We start from the raw sequence: 21,100 nt of genomic DNA on the forward strand, positions 1-21,100 counted from the left end.
GCAGACCTTTTTGGTTATAATTCGCCTGTCATATTTTTCAAAGGTAACTACGTTTTCTTAGCAACCGTGATTTTTACGTGAAATTGAATGTGAATGGAGTTGACGTCTTCTGACACTCTTTGTGGAAAAGTGAATAGAAAGTGTTGAAAAATTTAAAAATGACCTACCCTGAGGACAAAAAAAGAATGAAGGTATTTTATAAGGTCTCATCTTTATCGAAAAAGATGAAATTGGTTTTGATTTGGCTTTAATTTGAAATTTTGTTACAGAAAAAAGGTTGCGGTCAACGAAAAAATGTTGTTATCAACTCGTTTGTTAATTAACTAACTACACTCGTTCGTGCTTTAAACAGTTTCGATTATTAATCGCCTTCATTAACAAACTAGTTTATTAAATAACTACGAGTATTAATGTAAGTAATTAAAATTAAATATTTCTAAAATTATCCAAACTAAAGATTTGATAAGTGATTTTAGGCAAAACTAACTGATAAAGGATCTAGACTAGATATCTTTGCAGAAAACAAGTGTGCTTCGTACAGAAAGCGCCATCTAGGGGCTCAACGCTTGAAATCGTAACAGTATTCTACACTCCACTGTTGAGCATTAAGTTAAATAAAATAAAAAGATTCAGCGATTGTTGAATCAGTAATTATTACCAATTAGCCAAGTTAGAACATAAAAACACTTACATAATAGTGTCGTTAATCCATCATTTCTAAACAATGGGCCGTATCACGACACCGTTATTAAAGTTGGCGATGACAAAAATCGTGATTAAAGTAAACATAAAAGGATATAGATTTATGCAATTATAACCTGCGAGAAAGAGACGAATTCGTCACCAAGGTAATTAGAGTCATGATTAACTTTAATACGGCTTTAAAAAATTAAATATAAGAATAAAATATGTGAATTCGTGTCGTTTAAATCGTTGACAGCTGTTTTTGGAAATTCCGGTTTTGTCTAATAAAAAAATTGTTAATGCCGTACGTAAGGAAATGCTTAATTATGAATTCAACAACGGAAAGTGAATTTTGCAGGAAAAGAGTCTAAAATATGATTTATTCGACGGTCAATAAAGTAAATAAACCACACATTATTTAAAATAATTATTTATGTTAGCCTGTTTATTCTTTAATGAATGACGGGCTCCAGATACAGAGGATTTGGGTCATATTGTAGGAAATCTATAAATAATGAGATGTGCTTTTATTTATCATAAAATACGTAAAGAAGAAAATCGTAATAAAAAAAATCTTTGGATAAGTTCAGATCACCATGCAGTCTATACTAGCACATAATAATTTACTAAAAAATAACAATAAACAGAGAAATCAACCTACGGAGACACTAATTATCCCAAAAAAAACCAAACACATTTTCTGCCTCGTTACATCGTAATTTCACTTGAACTTGAAATGTGAAGGTTGCTTCTCGTTCAGTCTTAGCCTAATCACTGTTTGCTGATAGTGGGAAGCGAGCTTGTTTGCGTCATTGCCGAAGAAACCAACGAGAACTTCCTCAACCTGGTCAGACCCACTTTCTGTTCAAATTTTTTCAAAATCCTCCTCTTCACCAAAAATATTACGAATATGAACAGTCCTTGCAGACAATTAAACGTGTCCCAGATTGTTTCAACAACCGCCGTCGTCGAATTCTTCTTGAAATCGAAGAACGTCGACACCACTTCGAACAAAAACGAAACGCCCATGATGAGGAAGAGTTTCAGCAACAGTCCAAACCTGAAGCACCAATGGATGAGCGAGACGCGCGACGAAGCCACAGACTCACCTGTCCCGAAATTTGTTGAGTTTCTGTCGCCGTTCCCCCTTCAGCGCGTGAGTATCGTTCATTTTGCTGATCTCTCTCTTCACCTTCAAGCAGTAAATTGTAGTTCTGACAAATAAGATTAAATTGCATATTTCTAGTAGTGCCAGAGCCATGGTGGAAAACAAGAACTGGGCGTAGTTTCCGTCCCCTGAAACAGACACGTCTGGATTTGGTTTTTCAGGAATGGGAGGTACCTTTGTAGAGGAGGCATTTTTTCTCGTTTATTATCACTTGTATGGAGGGAGGGAGTACGTCCAGGTGGTAAAAGATCAGAGGGATCGCTGTCACGACCAGCGGGGATCCCCAAGCGTACAAACTGTACAAAACAAATCGCTTGAGTTCCTTACTCCTGTGTTGGCGGCTCGAGAAGGATTTGGAGGATCTGGAAAAACAAATTACGCTCTTGCAACAATTTCCGGCGGGTAAAAACGCTTCGTGAGCAACAATCCGTCCACGTCATAGCGACTAGTAAGCGATCTATTTTCGGCATGTGAAAAATACTTGTTAAAATTTTTAATAAATATTATTATCTACCCCGTGTTCGCACGACGCCGCGTCATCTCTGTTTATTTGGTTAAAGGCGCGATTTATTCCTCTCATCTTTGACTATCATCGTCGCGCTTTGAACTTTTCAAATTCGATCCCATTATCTGTTTGAACAGCTTCGTTCCGCTCAGACGAATTAATAGAGATTAAAATTACCAAGCAATTATTAGAGAGATTATTGTGGCACAATATGGTGTTAAAAAAGCCGTTACCACTGCCATAAATTTTATTGCCCACCTAAATATGATGTGAGTCTATTTACTTGTTGCTCCACTCCCCACGGGGGACCAATTCATTTAATAACTATCCTTTCGGACCACTAGTTGTGATCACACTAATGCTTAATTAAACCGAGGACGCTGCACCCTCATGCAAATTGCTTACTCACCCAAAAGTCCAGTAGATATCGATGCACATCACATTCATCCAAGTGAAAATCGTTAGGGTCGAGTACAACAGGAAGAAAGCTGAAAACTGGTTGTTTTACGCATTTTCGGGACAAGAATCTGGATTACCTAAGCCGGTGCAAATAGGCGAGCCCGCCTCTGGACGGGTGTCATCAAACGCCAAATAACACAAAACGAGGAAAGCCATGAATGAGGCGGTGCAATAGCTTATGAGAGTCTTTCCAAAGACTGTTTGTTTCTCGTTGGAGCAGCAGTAGTAGAGGATGGTCAGCATGAGAAAGACGCACGAAATAGCCATGGCGACTCTCGTGTACAGGAATTTGGTCTGGGTCTGCTCGGGGAACCCCCTGAAGAAGTAGAAGCTGTTCATGGTCTTCTTGAGAGCGTGCTCGATGCAGTAGACCGATTGGTCGACGGCGTAGTGCTTGGTCACGTTGACTTTTCCTTCATCTATTTCTGTCATCATAAACATCCCTTCGTCGTCTAGATGGAAATGGAATCTGTGCGGTTGCAGCGAATAGAGAGGGGGAGCGTAGCCGTGAACCACGACGAAGCTGGCTACAAATTAAGGAAAAATCGTAAAGCGGACCATTGGTGGTATCAAGGCAAGGAAAGTTGTTTTGTGAACAAACAAAGGCCTAAATATACAAATTAAACAGGTAATGGCTTCATATATTGGACCATAACACGCGCTGTTATTCCATTGTAAAAGCCAGACAGATTGGTTTCAGCAAGTGCTGTTTTTGTAATGGAGAAAGTAATTAAAGGCAAAAAATCAGCACGCAAGGTGCAATGGAGTCGTAATGCATATTAAAGTTTTTTCAGAGTTTTTCAACGCCCAGAGCCATTTAATTACGTTGATAAGATTGTGCGAAAGCGGTAATACTTTTAGTGAAAGCACAGGAACGATTTTTCAGCCGCCCTCCTTGTTTGAATTCTCTGCAATATCGTAATTAATTTTTTGGAAGCGGGTAGAGTTTGCGGAAAAGTGGCATTTCCGGCTAAAGCAAATGACGTTTGTGTGGAATATCGATCGTTTTCGAAATTGCGTCAGACCGCCTACGAGTAATATAAAGAAATAGAAACAGAAACACACAAAGAACCATATAGGAAAATTTTTCATGCATTTGAATATAATTTTATTTTGGAAATCGTCTCTACTGGTTTAACGAGTAAAAATATAATCAGCAGAAGGTATCACGTTAATATGTATTAACTATTTGAAAAAGGTAGATACAAAATAAATTTGAAACTTTTCCAATGATGTCTTTTACTTTGCAGTTCGTGAAGTAGAATAAAAAATTTAAAATTTAAAAATTTAATGTGCCAAAAAGTACCATTTGTCCTCGCCTGTTTTTAAGCCTCGGCTGCGCCTCGGTCAGAAAACTCAGACTCGGACAAAAAAAATGCAGTTTTTGGCCTTGATACACAAATAACTATTATAGTGTAAACTTTTTGATAGGAAACCATCTATATGAAACAATAAAATGTCTGTGAAGACAAGCCAGAATAAGATGACAAACTATCGTTATTCATGCAATATTTACAATATCTGGTGCAATCCCTCAGATCTTGATTGTTTCTTCTCGAGTGTGGTAATGTTATTATTTGCTCTCCTAATAAACACGGCGAAAGTTAGATATTCACGTCCTTGACACTTGGCATACCTCCACAATTAGTAATTCAAATTTGATTTAAAAATACACGAGGAAAAGGTGCAAATGAAGCTAGATATATACCTAATGTGAAGGCCACCTGGTCCTTGGTAAAATATTTAATTTCAAGAGTAGCGATATAAATAGTCTTTTTATAAATAAAAAGTATCGCAATGAATGATGAACAGTTGATGTAATAAACCAAAAATCTGTTTTGACTTGAACAAGGAAAATTTATCAAACAAATCGGAGGTGTGGTTTCTGTAATAAAGAAAATGTTTTCCTAGAGAAACCTTCAAAGGCGTGACTTGATAGACTTACGCACAAAATTTTAATTTTTGTACCATGAAATTGACGAAAATCAATGGTTCAGGGATTCATAGAAACAGAAACCAAAAAAGAAATCATTGATTACATATTTTCCCTGCAAGCATGCGATAAGAAAGTTATTACCCATTTTTGTGGTATTACTTGTTAGTTATTACCATACGTAATTTATAATTTCCGGTGATTTTATAAATATCAATTTTTTTGCTTCTTGCACGTTTGGAGAAAAATCGTTGTCGATAAAATTTGCGGAAAGCGTGATTATAGCCATCCCACGCGAAACCAAGACGGCACACTCAGTGTCATAATCACTAGCTTTTCGCACTTGTTACGAAAATAAATAATTTATTACTTTCACTTTATGTTTTGTAATACATTGTTTGGTTTTGAGTTTAGAAGGTAAATCTTGAAATTAGGAACCAAATAAACATGATTTACAAAATTATGTTGCAAAAAATGTAAGCGAGGCAGTTTCACAATTGTCCAAAATGTATTTTACATTGCTGGACGCATGAACGAGAAACAGTTTTTACCGCACTAGTGACTTTGCGTGCCTTACTAAACTTGTCTGCAGCTCGTTTGTAAACGCCTACTTGTTACCACAATTACTAGTTTCCCGTACTTGTTACGAACTTACGAAACTATTAATTTTTATTTTAAAACACTGTATTATACTAATACAGTCGTGGACAGAAAAAAGTAGGACAATGTTTTTTCCTTTTTTTTCCTCTCTCTGTGGTTACTTTTAAAATATTTATTTATTTATTTATTTATTTATTTATTTAATAATTTTAGCTAAATTTGTTAATAAGACTTGTCCTACTTTTTTCTGTCCGCGACTGTATGTTATTTAAACGACAATAACACAACCTTGTACTCTAGATAGAACATACGAATCTTGAATACGACAAATTCATTTTTCTGGTTTCTTAAACATTTAACAACTGGAAGTTTGTTGTTTACATATTTTTCGATTCAACAACAATTTTTTGTTGCAAACTGTTAATATTCTGCATGGAAAAATAAAGAATGAATTAATTAATTTCGGTGACAAATCAGCTTGTTTATTTTATGTCTTGACATCCGTTGTAAAAATGACCTCGTAAAAGGTAACAAGTAATCGTCACGTTTATGTAAAAAACTCTTGGGAACCACATAGATTGGTTCTATTGTTGACGTAACTTGTTCACAGTCGTACAGGACTAGAAATTAATATGAATTATAATAATGTGATAAAAGTGGATGTGACAAATTAACCAATGAATTTAATTACGTGACTACCTCCATTTAGGAGCTTCAAAGAGGTCGATAAATTACGAATTAATTATGAAGCGGTCACTACACTTTTCTGCATTATAGATAATAAAAAATAAGTAAATAAAATGTACCATTGATGTTGTCCACATTGCCGGCAAAGGAGGAAAGATCCAATCCATGAACAAACGTATCGTAACACTTCGAGCCATTGATAAAGCTTTGTCCGTCAGGACAACACTTATGGACGCACCTGATCCTTTCACAAATATCATAATTATCTCGACAAGCCCTCGCGACAAATAAATTGTCCTGATCCTTGTCGACACAATACAGCCCCTCATCGAACACCTTGTTCTGCACCAGCTGAAGAGACTCGTTCCACCGTTTGATGGTGTTCACCCTCACATCCTCGATAATCCTGCAGGCAGGAAGTCCAACCCGGACGAACTTTTCGCGAAAAAACGTGTCCAACTTTTTCGTTGACTTGACACATCCATGAGTCGTACTGTTGTAGAAATAATCCACTGGACAACACTTCGGGTAAAACTCGACCTCCACTTCTTTCACTTTAATCACTTCGGTGCCGTTCAACTTGAAAAGACTCACCGAATTTTCCACATCGACGCAAAAACCCTCTTCCGATCTGGCGACGAGATTCGTCTCGTTCGCGATTATCTGGATCCTGTGGGTCAAATCCGGGGTGCAAGAGTACGAGGAGTCGATTTTTTCCAGGACACTGTCACTGTCGCAGCATTTCGGGTAGACCTCGTCTGCGTTCAGACAACTCTGCATCAATAACAACAACAACAAGCGAAACATGGTCAGTGTTGACTTCACATGATGTTACTTTGCGAGATTCCCCAGCAGAACTGATGGAGGTTCCGCTTCGGCTCACACGCTGGTAGGACTGATGTCTGCACCTCCTCTTCGACGAATACTCTGATTTTGCGTAATGTACTTTTAATTTAAGACACTCTTTTATTCATTCTTAAAGATGAGAAAGGCCAACCAGCTTCGACGAATATATCAAAAGCTACTAAAACCTGTTTGAATCAATGAGATTACTCGTGGGAAGTGTTCAGAAAAATTCGGGGGAATTTCTACGAACTCACGCAATACTGGGACAGGCAGAGCGGTTTTAAATTATGGCAGTATAATATTTGGAATGCTATTAAAACATATGTAAATGGTAATAATTACTTCCTAAATGCAGTCGATGATTAATCGCTCCATTGTGTTCTAAAAAATATAATAAAGACATTAACAACAAATTATCATTGTAGCATCTTTGGGCTGCTAATGATATTTAATCGGTTCCCGTCGCCTTGACGTCAAAAGGATGACATGTGTTTTGCAGAACTTTTCGAAACGTATCGATTACAAAATGTTATAAAATAACATACAATTAGGGTGTGATTAATTGATAATTGCAAAAAAAAAATCTGTAATCGTTGACGCAATAATACAAAGTCACCAAGATCACTGGAAATGAACTGTACAAGATGTTGAATGGAATAAATACAAAAATGAAGTGGTTCAAAAGAAATCTGATTGGTCTAAAACATCGCATTATCTCTCAAATGATTTACCCATCTTATAAAATAGAATAAACAATTGTTTTACTATCATCGTCACGAACAAAGAAAATGTTCTTTACTCAATGGGCTCTAAATTACCAATGACAGTTGAAATTAGCTTTAATATCGCCGCTCGACCTCAACGGAACGCAGAAGGAAAATTCGTAATTTTGAGAATTTTTATTTGCTCGTTGCTACATCTAGACCGAGATGAAAGCAAAATATATTGATTGTTCTAACCGAAACAAACAGAATCAAGCGTCATTTCGAATTTTTGGAGCGTAATTAAAACACTTGGTGATCGATATGAAGAGGCCGCTCATTCAGTGTGATTAGTTTTTTATCGCAACAGTGGAGCTCCATGTTTTCGATAATGTGTCTGGTGTTTATCTGCTTTACAATCAACACTAAACCGAAGAGGCTTAACATGACGAACGATCACTTTCGAGCACCTACAATAAATATTTGGATAGTGGAGGACTCACTACCTGTCGCCTAAGCGTAGAAAGTGGAATTTACGTTTGTTGGTGCAGTTTAGGAAGGAATGCAAGAAGGGCTGTTACGAAGCTCTCACCGACTATAAAAATGTTTATCGATTTTACGCTTTCTCACAAGTCGTTCGTTCTGTGCAGACGAAATATTTCACTTTAGTTTGTTTGGCTCCTGGTCCTCGTTTACTAATCGTCAGAAATGTACACAGTTGTGCAGCAAACCAGCGACATTCAATGCTGGTGGTCCTCTTCCTTTAAAGAAAAAATTAAACTGTCCGGTGATAATATTAAACATACGTCATTTTAATAATAGTGGTCAGTAATTGGCATAATTATCTACACGTGTGCAAGAACAATTGACTCACTTTATGGTGCAAAGGATGAGTAGTTACTGTCATATTTGCAATACATTTTATGCAGAGCAACTTTTTCTAATACAGTTTAAATTTTCCTGTTCTGTTAAAAATGATTTGTACGTCTGAGGAATGAAAAGACACTTTAGACCTGTGGGACATACGCTATTATTTATTTGGGACACTGTTCAATGACTGTCCATTTTCCTAGCTTCACAGAAACTTGATTAAAACATAAATCCGCAATAACGAATATTTTTGAAACATTTTTGACGACAGGAATATATCTTTGCTTAATACCGTCCAAAAATTTTTTATTCTTCTTGCTTGAAGCACATTTTGAAGATTTTCCGTTTTTTCTTATGAAATCGGTAACTTCCATACTGTTAAAAATGTTGTCCGTTGCTAAGTCTAATCACATAAAATGTGATCTTTTTAGTTCTCTTGGTGATAAAACATTTCAATATAATCACCCTGTCATACCAAATATATCTTATAAAGCTGGGATTTTTTATACTTATGTTCAAACAGTTCTGGGTGCATTATTGCGTCCAAATGGAACTGCAATATCAATAATTATGTAAGTTTCATCGCTAATCACAAGAACGTTCTCACAAATGAATTTTTTTTTTGCCTGGATTTTTCTCTTTTGTCTTGATCCTCAAGATATTTGCCTCTTTCTGTATCAATATTGCTTTACCCAATTACCATATCGAAATTGCTCTATTTTTTTTTAGCAATTTAAGTATACTTTTTACAAGAATTATGTTCCAAACAAAACGTTCGCTGTTATATTTTGACAGCACTTGTGTACAGTTGGTTGCCTACCTACGACTAACCTAAAAGAAATGAATTCATGGCTCCTGTAAAGTATCAATAATTTCGTAACAGTTTATTGTTTTATAAATTGATTTAGACAAATTTCTAAATAGTTAACTATTTTCGCTGGCATTTTTGTTAAAAATTGTAAACGTAGAGGTTTCAAATGAAATTTTATTTCTCAATAATTTAATAAATACAGCGTAACACGTAAAGCAATCACAATCACTTACATGAGTGATAACATTAACTGCGGTAACGTGAAAACGATTTCTATAAAATACAATACTATAGAGCAAGTAAAAAACAATTTTTGAATATATTCTTTCCAATTCAGAAATTGTTAAATACACTCTTGAGACAAAATATTCCACAGAATTCTTTCTGTTGAAAAAAGAAAGAAAGAACAGTCTTGTTAACCTGCTTCATATAATTTAAAACGGCATAGATATATAAATAATACAATACTGATGAGTCATTTGTACATGGAAAATTATACATTTCTAATTTTATTTGTGGAATTAAGAGGTATAGAAACTTGTGTGGTGCTAGTGGGCATCGACGATACGGAAATCTTTCTATCTCTATTTGAAACGATCTTATTCTTGCACAACCTCAACACTTTCGCCTTGCAAATAAAAATCATAAATATGTAGACTCCTGCAAGATAAAATGAAATCATTAAAGAATAAATAAAACTTCAACTGGGTATTTTGTCGCACCCTGTAAACAGTTGATCGTATCCCAAATTATTTCCACATATTCTGTCTTAGAACTGGTGCTGAAATCAAAAAACGACGACACCACTTCAAACAAGAAAAGCATTCCCATGGTCACGCTCAATTTCAATATTAACATCAATCTGAAATGTGTTATTTAGTAATTTATCTCCCATTGGATTATCTACCCACTGTTCTTTATCCACGTTGTAACTCTTCCTTCGCCCTTTGACCGATATTCTATTGTCGTTCATTTTATTGATTTCATTCTTCACTCTGAGACAATAAACGATGGTCCGCACGAAGAACACGAAATTGACAATTTGCATAAATATTAAAGGTATTGAGTAGTACAAGAACATGCCGTAGTTGCCACTCCCTAAAACTCACTCGTTCTTTTACGTTCTAATTAGAACAAAGCATTACTTACTCCTTTCCCAGAAGCATTTAAAGGCTCCCAAAAAGGGTCGCACGACGTAGGGTGTGTCAAAAACTCCGTAGGCCAAGAAAGTTATCAGGGTCAAGTTTGCAGGGATGCCCCAGCCGTAGAGACTGTACAAGATGAACCTCTTTAACTCGTTCCTCTTCTGTTTCGCTGATACAAAAGATTTCGGTGTTCTGGAAGAAAACATGTTTGTAATTTAGAAAGAAAGACGTCGTTCATCATTCTGTTGACAGAACAACATTTGTTAAATTAATAATAATAAATTGATTGTGGTATAAATTGAAGTGGAGAGGATTTGGAGGTCTTGACTCACCCAAACGTCCACCAAATGTCAAAACACATGATATTGAGCCATGCGAAGGAACTGAGGGACATGTACGACGACACAAAACCTGAAAACGATTTTGATTAATACAAATATAAAAATGCGACTTCTGGAGGAGTTAGTTACACACTTGTTACAATGCAAGCCTTGTCGCTGGGCTGCGTCTCAAATTGAGTATAGATCAGAAGTACAAAAGCTGTCAGGACTGCTGTGCAGTAGCTCAGAAGAATCTTGCCGAAGAGATTTAGCATTTCCGGAAGGAAAAGATAGACGGCCATGGTGACGAGGATGAATATACAAGACAGTATCTTGGCCCATCGTGCTGCTAGAAATTTTCCTCTTATGGGATTATCGGGGAAGCACATGAAGAACTCAAATCTGTTGAGACTCTTCTTGTGAGCGTGTTCGATGCAGTAGGATTTTTCTTTGTCGATTCCGTAAGATACAAACGAATTTGACTGATTGGAGAAAGCGTGCAAGGTTCCATCAGTGTCCAAGTAAAATTGGATTTTCTTCTTCAAGATGTAAATTCGGCAGTTGTAGCCATGCCTAATTGCAAACGGATCTGAAAACAATATTTCTCATAAAACAGGATCAATTCCTCTAAACTAATTAATTTTGTTATTTTTCCTAGAAACACCCTCGTCAACAATCCTTAGAGAGTGTACAAGTGACGACAGCGATAGTTACCGAGTAGCACATTGGCGTGCGTCATTGGTAACTCAATTTGCAAAATGTAAATTTTAAATTGGGGCGAATCATAGTGAAATCAATACGTTGGTCAGTATTGAGTATCTTATCGATTCCTTTCCCTTATTTTCTTGTCTATTCTGAAAATTTTTGTCGATAAAGTAGGGAGCAATACAATTATACTTGTAAATTTATGGCGTCTTGTCGTCGTATGTTAATCGTTGTTTTGGTGGCACAGATTTATGCAAAAAATCGAGTTTACTGTTTGGATAATCCAAATAAAATTGAAATGAAAAATTGCGATGAAAAAAGGAAACGTCAGTAGATATGTTAGGTTCCATGGATCACTTTTAAAAGTGTTTGTTTACATCGACTGACAATATGTATGGACGTTCTCATTGAAATAATGCTGTTGAAAAAGATCATTCTTGTGTAAACACCAAATGATTCATAAATTACAAATCTCTTTCATTGACATGTGCATTATAAATATTATGTCTTTACATAAATTGGCACAGATTGAAGTAGGCCATGATTTTATTGATTTTTTGGATTAAAAACAACAATATGATGTCTATCTAAGTAGACTAAACAATGCAATGCAAATTTAGTATATTATTCTATGTTAATAAATAACACCTTCTGAAATATTAGCCTTATTTTAGTTTTTATCACTATCTGGACGTAAATCAACATTATTAAATTTCAATTATGTAAAACCTGATCTACACTGTTCCAAAGACTATTATTTATTCTAAACTGTTACTAAATGCGTCAAGCGAATGTGGTTTTTCTCGGTTTCTTTTTTTGAAACATTAAACCTTTTCATTGCAGATTTGCTAATTAAGAAAAGCATTTACGATCAAGATTCTAAAATACCTTCGAATTATCGCCATATCTATTTTATTTTGAACAGGAAAGAGTTACCTTCAACATTCTACACATGATTAAATATCATACGTTCAAATGAAAACCTGGGCTGAGTAGACGTTGAAAAAAGTAAACCATTTGGAACAGTGTAAAGTTTGACATGAATGACATTTGTTTATGTTTAATTGGCACATAATTGAACATGTTTGTTTTTTTGCAGAGGGTACCCTTAGAATAGTAATTCTATCTTTAATGTAAAACATTGCAAAGAAAGAAAAAACAGAAAGAAATTTTGGTAATAAATTTTAGGTTAGCTGTCAAGATACTATAATTACAATTGTCAATTTACAGTTTAAAAAAGCAAAACAATTGACGGTTTCCAACACCTTCACAGCCCAGGATTTCATTTGAACGCCCGATATACCTAATCGCTGAACGAAATCTACAAAAAATTATTTTTCAATTTTGTAAATTTTACTAGATACAAATTCTATTCTGCTGAGTGCTGCTGGTTCTTCACTTTCAGCACTGATTATGTGGTAGTAAGCGACACACCTACAACAGCAGCGATGACAGAAAGTAGAAGTGAAGAAGTGGTACCTTATTCTTCCTCGAATAAGATTACGTCTGTAATTCATATTTTACTCTAGAGTTCTATGGTTTCTAGATGAATATAGTGTTTATATTTTATTTTTAAGCAGCGAGAACAAACGTTATTCGGTGTCATAAAAATAATTACGAAGAGTGTAGAAGTAATATTGAAGCAACGAAAAAAATTTAGCTTTAGCTAACAATGAAACTTCAAAAATCACCCCCAACAAATGTAGAAAATGTAGTGTAATTAATTCAGAGGAATACGAATTGAACATTTACAGTGAAGACAATTGAAATTATTCTGAATTTAATTATAGTGATGTAAAATAAAATTATAATTTTTCTGTGTCGTCTTTCTCCCGCCTATTCCGACGCACCTGTTTTAAATTATTGTCCAGTAGGAATGATTGTGTATCGCTGTAGAACATTCTGTAAAAATTTCATTTTAATTCAATAACTGCTGCATTATTTTACATAATTTTTCACTTTCAAACATTCAGAAAAATATTGGTGAATCATGAAAACATCACAGGTTTTTGAAATAAATGGAATTTAATATAAAGTAAAAAATTCAGCTATGATTTATTATTAAATTGGGCGATCACTTCCGCAAAAGAGGTTGACATGGGTTGTTTAAGTCCCTTTAGGAACCTAAGAATTACTAGAAAAGTTTTCAACAGATGTTTGTTGGCTGTTTACCAACAATGAGGTATTTATTTATGACACCTGTTGTAAATCTTGGTCATTTTTCGCTGTTAATGTTAAAAATCGAATATGTACTTCAAAAACTAGTCATTTTCTTTTCATGCGAATTGAATTAATTGTGAATTATGAGCAGGTACAAACATTTTTTTTTTGCTCAAAATCATTTTTTTTTTTTAATTTATGGCTCTGAATGAAGTGATACGGGAAAATTGATTGCACACATTTGAAGCCTTGTGTAATCCTAACGTTTTGTAATTTTTACTAATTTTTTGATAGTGCGGGCGGAAAACTTGAATCATCCTGTACTTTATGCACGATAAACACAATTTTGGTAAGAAACATATCATAAAGAGAAATAAAGACAAAAGTAAATAAATGCAACAGCTAAAAGCTCCCATCAAATTTTCGTACGTAAAGGTAAACAACACTTTTAGTGTAATGTTTGACTATTATCAACGCCTGATGGTTGGATAGCGATATAGTACAATACAAATACACTGAAGTCAAGTGCACTTTTTAAATTTGGAATGTTTTTAAATGTTTTGTAGAAACATTGGAACACCTATCCTAGGATTTAGGTGGAGTATTTGCCAATAGAACTTTTTTAATAGACGTCCTCTCACAAGAAGAGATCCCAAAGTGTTTATTCAGTATCGAATACTAATCCGCTAGGATTTGCTTTTAGAACTAAATAAAGAAAACAGACTAGGAGGAAATTCAACATATCAATAATTGTGAGATTACTACAAAAATGTTACTAGTAAAAATAGAATCCATACAATGTTAACAATCAATTTGCTATTTTTTAACATATCGAGTTTTGTTGTGTGTTAAATCACTCCAAGCACTATTATATTCTTTATATCATTTTAGAAATTTTACAAATATACTCTGTACATATTGATGTAGATTAAAGAGAGTATGATTGTTCTCCTTTACTTTTACCCTCCACTTTTGATATTTGCTCGTTAATAAAATAATTACAAAATGTTATCGGATCCTGTAGGTTTATCATTACCGATTTGATGAAATTCGCTGAAAATTGACTCTCCTCTTCGAAACGCTATTTAATATAATTTGATCGGCCTCACTTTTTTTTGTTGTAAATATACACATTAATCCGATGGAACGAGACTTTTCACTGAATACTACTATCAAGCCAATAAAAATGTGTAAATAAACCAAACAGATGTCTTAGATTGCATCATTTTGAGTTTTTACAGCCCTCCGCAAATTTTATGATACACTGCGTTTAGAAAATGCCCACACAAAATGCCCCAGATGTGTATTTTACTACGAAATTCCAAAAATTTTCACCTAATAATTTCCGAATTGCAGCGTTACTGAAACTGACCAGTACAATGTTCCCAACGAATATAAAGATCGAAGCCAGATTGAAAAAACAACAGGTTTTTAGAAATTTGCTAATATGTGTGTGGCACCCAATTCTCACAAGAAACATCCGGAATGTAGATTTTCTTAGATTTATTAAAAAAAAGCTTGATTTCATGAAGTGTTCGATTTGAAAGTTTTTATTTAAAAAACCTAGCAGACTCTTTTACGATTTTTAATTAATTACAAATAATTAACTTTGGCCAACTGTTAATTGAGAGCTTGTTGTTAATTTGTAAAAGTTACAAACCAAGATCTGCCCAGTACAAAGATAAATTTAGAAACAAGTAAACAAGAAGAAACGAACGTGACTAGCTTATTCTTGGACACCTTTCTGCGTGCAAAGTTTCAATAAACATTTGAATAGTGAGGAGCAATAAGGAGCAATAACAAACAACGGATTATTAAAGAAGTTGGCGCAATAATCTTCAAACAAATAAAGTGCCGGTAGTAAATAGAGATTATTTGATCCGGAATAATGTTCGCACAATTTTAATTAGTCCCGTTTAAATAATCAAGCCCAATTGTCACAAATAATGCAACTCCAACTTGAGGAATTTTTGCAGTTTTTCAGCAAAACGAGCGAACATGTGGCCAGACGAGTTTCCGTTTGTTCTTAAATAAATATTATTAAGAGGAGTGAAAAATTGTACAACGTTCAAACAACCGAGTGTGAACCGACTTTGCAGAGAATTCGAACTTTACCTTGCGAATTATTTATTCTGTCAGTAAAAGACAAATTGAGACCGTGAACAAAGGTGTTCTTGCATTTCTGTCCGTTGACGAAGCTCTGTCCATCCGGACAACACTTGCGAATGCACCTGGTCTTGTGGCAGATGGCCAAGTCCTCATGGCACCCCCGCGCCACCAACTCCTCGTCTTGGTCTTTGTCGATGCAGAACTGACCATCTCGAAATTTGATGGACTCGTCGCCAATGTGCAAGTTCCCCAACTCCAATCGGTAGCTTCCGGGGGTCAATCTGTAGTCGACCACCACATGACAGTGCGGAAGACCCACCCTGACAAAGTTCTGGGTGATGAAGCTTTCGTCGTGGTCCTTCTGCACGCAGGAGTGCGCCAGAGAGTTGTAAAAATAGCCGAGAGGGCAACACTTGTTGTAGAAGTTGACGTCGATCTTTTTGTTCTCGACGACCGTCCGGTTCCTCACTTTGTACTCGATGATGTCTCGGCTGACGTCGAAGCACTCACCATCGGGTGTGGAGTTGCCCCTGAAGAAGTTCGTTTCTTTGGTGAAGATCTGCAGCCGTTTGTCGTCGTCTCTACCACAAACGTAAACGGAATTGTTTTTCTTCAAGTAGCTGTTGCGGTCACAACATTTGTGCAAAGGAGTTGTGTAGTGAGCGTTCAACACTAGGAGAAATGTCAGAAGAATGTGCATTTTTCAAACGGTGCAACAAATTTTCCTCACTGCCGCATTTCTGTGTTAGCTTGTTGCCAACGCCGACACTACTAACTGGGCAAGATGCGCGCACCATTATGAATGACTCGGGTTTGGGGGCGGTTCGGAGGGGCTCCGGATTCTGAAACTAATTATCAAAAATTAATTAGCTAGTAAGGAAATTAAAAATGAAGCAATATTTGCGTTGCACTCAAGCGCTAATATTTTTCTAATTTAAACGAATAAAAAAAAATCCAACTAATTTTTTTTTTCTGAAAGCTAACAGTACAGTTTTAAAACTAATGAAATTGCTAGGATCGAGGCGCTTCAAGGAATGATTTTGAAAGAGCACTGTTCCCACTAGAGAAATTTTAAAAATACAAATTTTTCGGTTTGGAAAAATAACTATTTCCATGACTCGTAACGAGCTAATTTCTGCATAAAATATGCCACTAAAATGGCAGGAAGTTTATTATAGATATACTAAATCAATAAACATGGGACTTTATTTATTGCTGTACTATAATAAACCAGTTTAGTTAACACGTTTCAGTAAACTCCACATTGCCATTATTATTTCATACACTCCAGTAAAAACACAAATATTTTTTTTTGTTGGGTCAATATCCCCAGATGAAACTTTCTAATGAGTAATCCTGCTCCAAAGCATCTCTATTTACGCAAGACACTTTAATTTTAATAATTTGTCTATTATGATTCAAAATTTTGGAAAAATGTAAATTTCATGTTTAAAAAATGAATATTTTGGCCCCACATATTTTATCGTCCATTGTTTCGTAGAGAATCATCATGTTAACTGGATTTTTTTAAATAATAACAAAAAATGTATGATCTTTAGTTAATTACTCGAGAAACTCCATGTTTGTGCACTTACAATAATGACTCTTGTGTCAAATTTTATTTAGACGGAAAACTTTTCGCGAAAGCCATCAGGTGATAAACTGACAAATATTGATGGATCTCTCTCGGTTGGCTCTCTAACTTAATAGGACCCCTACCGTTCGTGTACTTTCTCTATGAACATCCCCTTTCAGGTAAAATTTCGATGCGCTGAAGTGTGAAGGGTTTTGTAGTCCAGTCAATAGAATATGAAATTTACCGTTCCGTTGAAAAATTTCGAACAAGAAGGGATACAAATGAAGATCTCTGATTTTTCCATCCTGTTTCGATCTGTCAGAGTTGTAAGATAATGTTATCCACATAACGTTGATTTGTGTTAATTGTACGTAAAAAATACCTGAACATTTTTTATAGCTAATTAAATTCTCAACAAGTTTGGTCATTAACAAAATATCGATAGGACTAATATTTTTCACGATAATGCCATTAGAAAGTTCGATAGCACGACACTACTAATACACGACACTAATTAGTCTAAATGTCCTGTAGAGTTGCACCTACCTATTGACACCGATATTTAGATTTTTAATTTGAAACATAGGATTTTGTAGTGAATAAAATTACGAGTATATCTAAAGTGACAGGACAATTGGGCAACAAGGTTCAAAATTAGTATCATCTGTGATTAATGTCGAAACTACAGTATTAGTAGGAAACGATATTTGGATATTCTTAATTAGTTCGCAAAAATTGCAGAGCACAAATGCGTTGAAAACCCCCAGTAAGAAATGTTTAAATACGGCCTATTTCTGAAGCCGGTCCCAACCGTTCCAACCCTCATAAAAGTATTAGTACGTTATAGAAACTGCATAAGTCGTTCCAAATATCGTTCCCTACTGCTATTCTCCTGTGAGGAGAATTACCGATAAAATTATGTGTAGATAAGAATGATGACAAATGGAGGTGATAATAAAAAATGAAAAAATCTTCGGGAAATAACCTCACAGGAGTAATTTCAAGACACACTATAACTATACCGTGTAAATTTCAAAATTTGACCGTCTATCAGTTTTGCAATTATCAACAACTCTCAATTTTTCTGCCAGCATGTTAAAGACAATTTTATTCACTATAAGATCGTTTACCAGAACTTGAAAGTCCAACCGTTATTTTATTGTGGAATGTTCTAACAGCGTTATTCTGAAAAGTATTAATCCCATTAAAAATTTCTACATAGCTAAATTTGTTCAGAATTTAATAAGCTACAAAAAATGACAAGTTAATTTTCACGAGGAACTTGAATTAGAAAATCAGGGATCATTTGTATTCTTTACTTTACAAACTAGTAAGAGAATAGTAGTTTATTTAACGAGTTCGTGTGTAAATTGGGATTTTTTGGCACTCGTTTCACTCGCGTTTTAAAGGCCCACGAGTGCCAAAAAAGGCCCAATTTACACAAGAACGAGTTGAATACAACGTTTTTTTGTTCGACGAGCCCCTTAAAGGCTCCAAATCGCCTAAAATCTTTAAAATTAGCTTGACGTTTCGTTTTGACAAGTTGTGACATTTATCAAAATCCGCTCACACAGGAGAAATTTCTCAAATTCTGACAGTGTCGAATAAAAAAAGGTTTTGTTCGAAATTTTTTTCATCAGGTTTTCATATTTATTAAACTAAAATTTAAAAAGGTGAAATAAATTGTGGCGTGGAGTTATCTGTCTGAAATATTATTATTACATTTTTCCCTTATTTGTGTGGTAATAAAGGTGTGTACATAGTGAATATCAACATAGACGCAAACATGGCCGTTTAATCAAGCCAAGATCTGCTATCGAACAGCTGGTCGTAAACTGTTCGACAAGAAAGTGGTACTTTTCAAGAGTGTGTATTTATGACAGTTTGCGAACATTTTTAATTTTTGGAGATGTACTGAACTATAATGACGACAGATCGATTGCTAGGCGTAAAAATAATTTAAAAGAGACATTTTGTCTTGCAAAATAAACAAACTGAGCCAATCAAGGTATTTCATTATATTTATTAGAGAAAAGCTATAAAATTGTTTACGATTAGTGCTGCCCAAGTGGAATTATTTTATGATCCTAAGTAAGTACTGTTAAAAAAATGTATTAGAGCTTAAAACAATCTATTACCAAATCTCATGTAGATCCTAGGATTGTGAAGTCTTTCTGGCTTTTGAGAAGTTTTGGGAAAAATAATAAATGCAGCAAGGTGTGAAAATACTACAGATTGGTAAATAAATGGTATATAACAGAACGATTCTGTTATATTGAACTTACCAACCAAGTAGCGTATATTAAATTAAAGAATGTCTCATTTTAAAACATACCGTTTATAATTGAAATAAATTGTTACTGTTTGGTTATTACTTATTAAATGCTTGTTCATTGTTTTACCTAACAGCACTAGTGCTATAGCATTTCCACTTTAATATATGTATATAATATACCGTGAGATCGAAAAAAAAAATAGAGTTTGCTGTGACCAAAAATTTCAGTTGGCAATTCGTTAGAATTTCAATTATTAGATGTCAGTCTTAAAAATTAGGTTAGTGATTTTGAGAACGTCTAAATCTTGATTTTCATAAAGGTGTGCATTATGTGTGACTTGTCGGTTGTAAAAGAATCATGAGGAGCTGCAATCGTATTTAACTAGAGTAAATGTTCGAAATGTCTGCCTTCAGCTTCCAAACATAATGCTACTCCCTTCACTTCATGTTTTCAAATGACCTTTGCAAAGTCGGGACATCAATTTATTAAATTGCAGTTATCAGTAATTACGGAAATTGTGCCAGGCTTGTTTTTGAACACGTTGTTTTTCAGGTATGAAAAAACAAAATAAGCAAGTTGTTGGAAAGTGCCTTGAAAGTCCGGAATGACAGTTACTATTGTAATTAATGACATCTGATGACATTTGAATTAAATTTTTACGTGCTGCCAACTGAAGCGTATTAATCATGGCCATCTCGATTTTTTTTTCGATCGCACGGTATTATTACTATAGTAATAATAATAACCGCACTTATCTTCTTTTGTTCCAATAGTAACAAGCTATAGTTTTGTAAACGCAACTCACATGATCAATCAACGACGATCCTAAGATATTGATTTTTAAAAACACCGCCCGATGAATAATTGTTTGCTTGAGTTGCGGCCCTTATCTTTTTTATTTGTTATTTGTATTTCACAGCAGAACCACATTTTTTCTAAGCTTGGACTTTCAAAGTGAATATCAATGTTATAGAATGAGAGAATCGTTCAACGCAACCCACAATGTTAAATAAAAATTTCATCAACATTTTAATGGGCGCTACATCTTTTCGTTGAAAATTGAAATGAAGCAAAGGTCGTTCTGATCTGAAGAAAAGAATGTTTACCTTGACTGAATTCCCCAACGCGATTGGAACAGATAAATATTTAACTTTCATTGTTTTCTCCTCTTTCACACGATGTGTACTTTCCTAAAATTGTTTTTTCTTGAATCTTATAACCACGTTGGCAACATACTGATTTATTTTGATAGGAACGTTTCACGGTCAGTCAAATTACCTGTTCCTGTTATTTTTCAGATAACATTCGCGGATAGATTGGCCTTTCATCTAACCTAAGCGAGTACCTACTTACCACATCGTCATATCGTCGTCTGAACTTAGTTCTACTTCTGTCACGTCTTACTAAACCACTACCATGTTTACTTATCTCATGTCCCATAATCTGATAAATTACCTAAACTGCATGATAATTTCTATTGATTAACTATAAAAAAAATGTACCTAACGATAATACTATCAGGGAAAAATGTAATCACACGAGTTA

At 34.8% G+C, this 21,100-nt stretch overlaps 1 protein-coding gene across 1 annotated transcript; it reads right to left on the bottom strand.

Annotated features, from left to right (window-relative positions):
• Positions 1–1,196: 1,196 nt before the first annotated feature.
• Positions 1,197–21,026, bottom strand: LOC138130285 (uncharacterized). The gene is made up of 14 exons (XM_069046720.1): positions 20,909–21,026; positions 15,710–16,551; positions 10,884–11,318; positions 10,742–10,820; positions 10,414–10,601; positions 10,176–10,362; positions 9,987–10,126; positions 9,761–9,924; positions 6,156–6,864; positions 2,894–3,343; positions 2,767–2,845; positions 2,027–2,214; positions 1,794–1,980; positions 1,197–1,744 (listed from the first exon to the last, which is right to left on the bottom strand). Exons 2-14 carry the CDS (start codon positions 16,401–16,403, stop codon positions 1,456–1,458), a joined length of 3,789 nt encoding a protein of 1,262 aa, XP_068902821.1. The 5' UTR covers positions 16,404–16,551; positions 20,909–21,026; the 3' UTR covers positions 1,197–1,455.
• Between the last annotated feature and the right edge of the window lie 74 nt (positions 21,027–21,100).

Source organism: Tenebrio molitor, chromosome 5, assembly GCF_963966145.1.
Source record: "Tenebrio molitor chromosome 5, icTenMoli1.1, whole genome shotgun sequence".
NCBI lineage: Eukaryota > Metazoa > Arthropoda > Insecta > Coleoptera > Tenebrionidae > Tenebrio > Tenebrio molitor.

Excerpts from the sequence above, each read along its gene's own strand:
- LOC138130285 (XM_069046720.1), bottom strand. The coding sequence starts at position 16,403 with ATGCACATTCTTCTGACATTTCTCCTAGTGTTGAACGCTCACTACACA. Across the intron at positions 10,127-10,175 it reads TACAACGTGGATAAAGAACA|ATTGATGTTAATATTGAAAT; the intron begins GTGGGTAGATAA and ends AACACATTTCAG. Across the intron at positions 2,215-2,766 it reads GATATCTACTGGACTTTTGG|ATCCTCCAAATCCTTCTCGA; the intron begins GTGAGTAAGCAA and ends TTGTTTTTCCAG.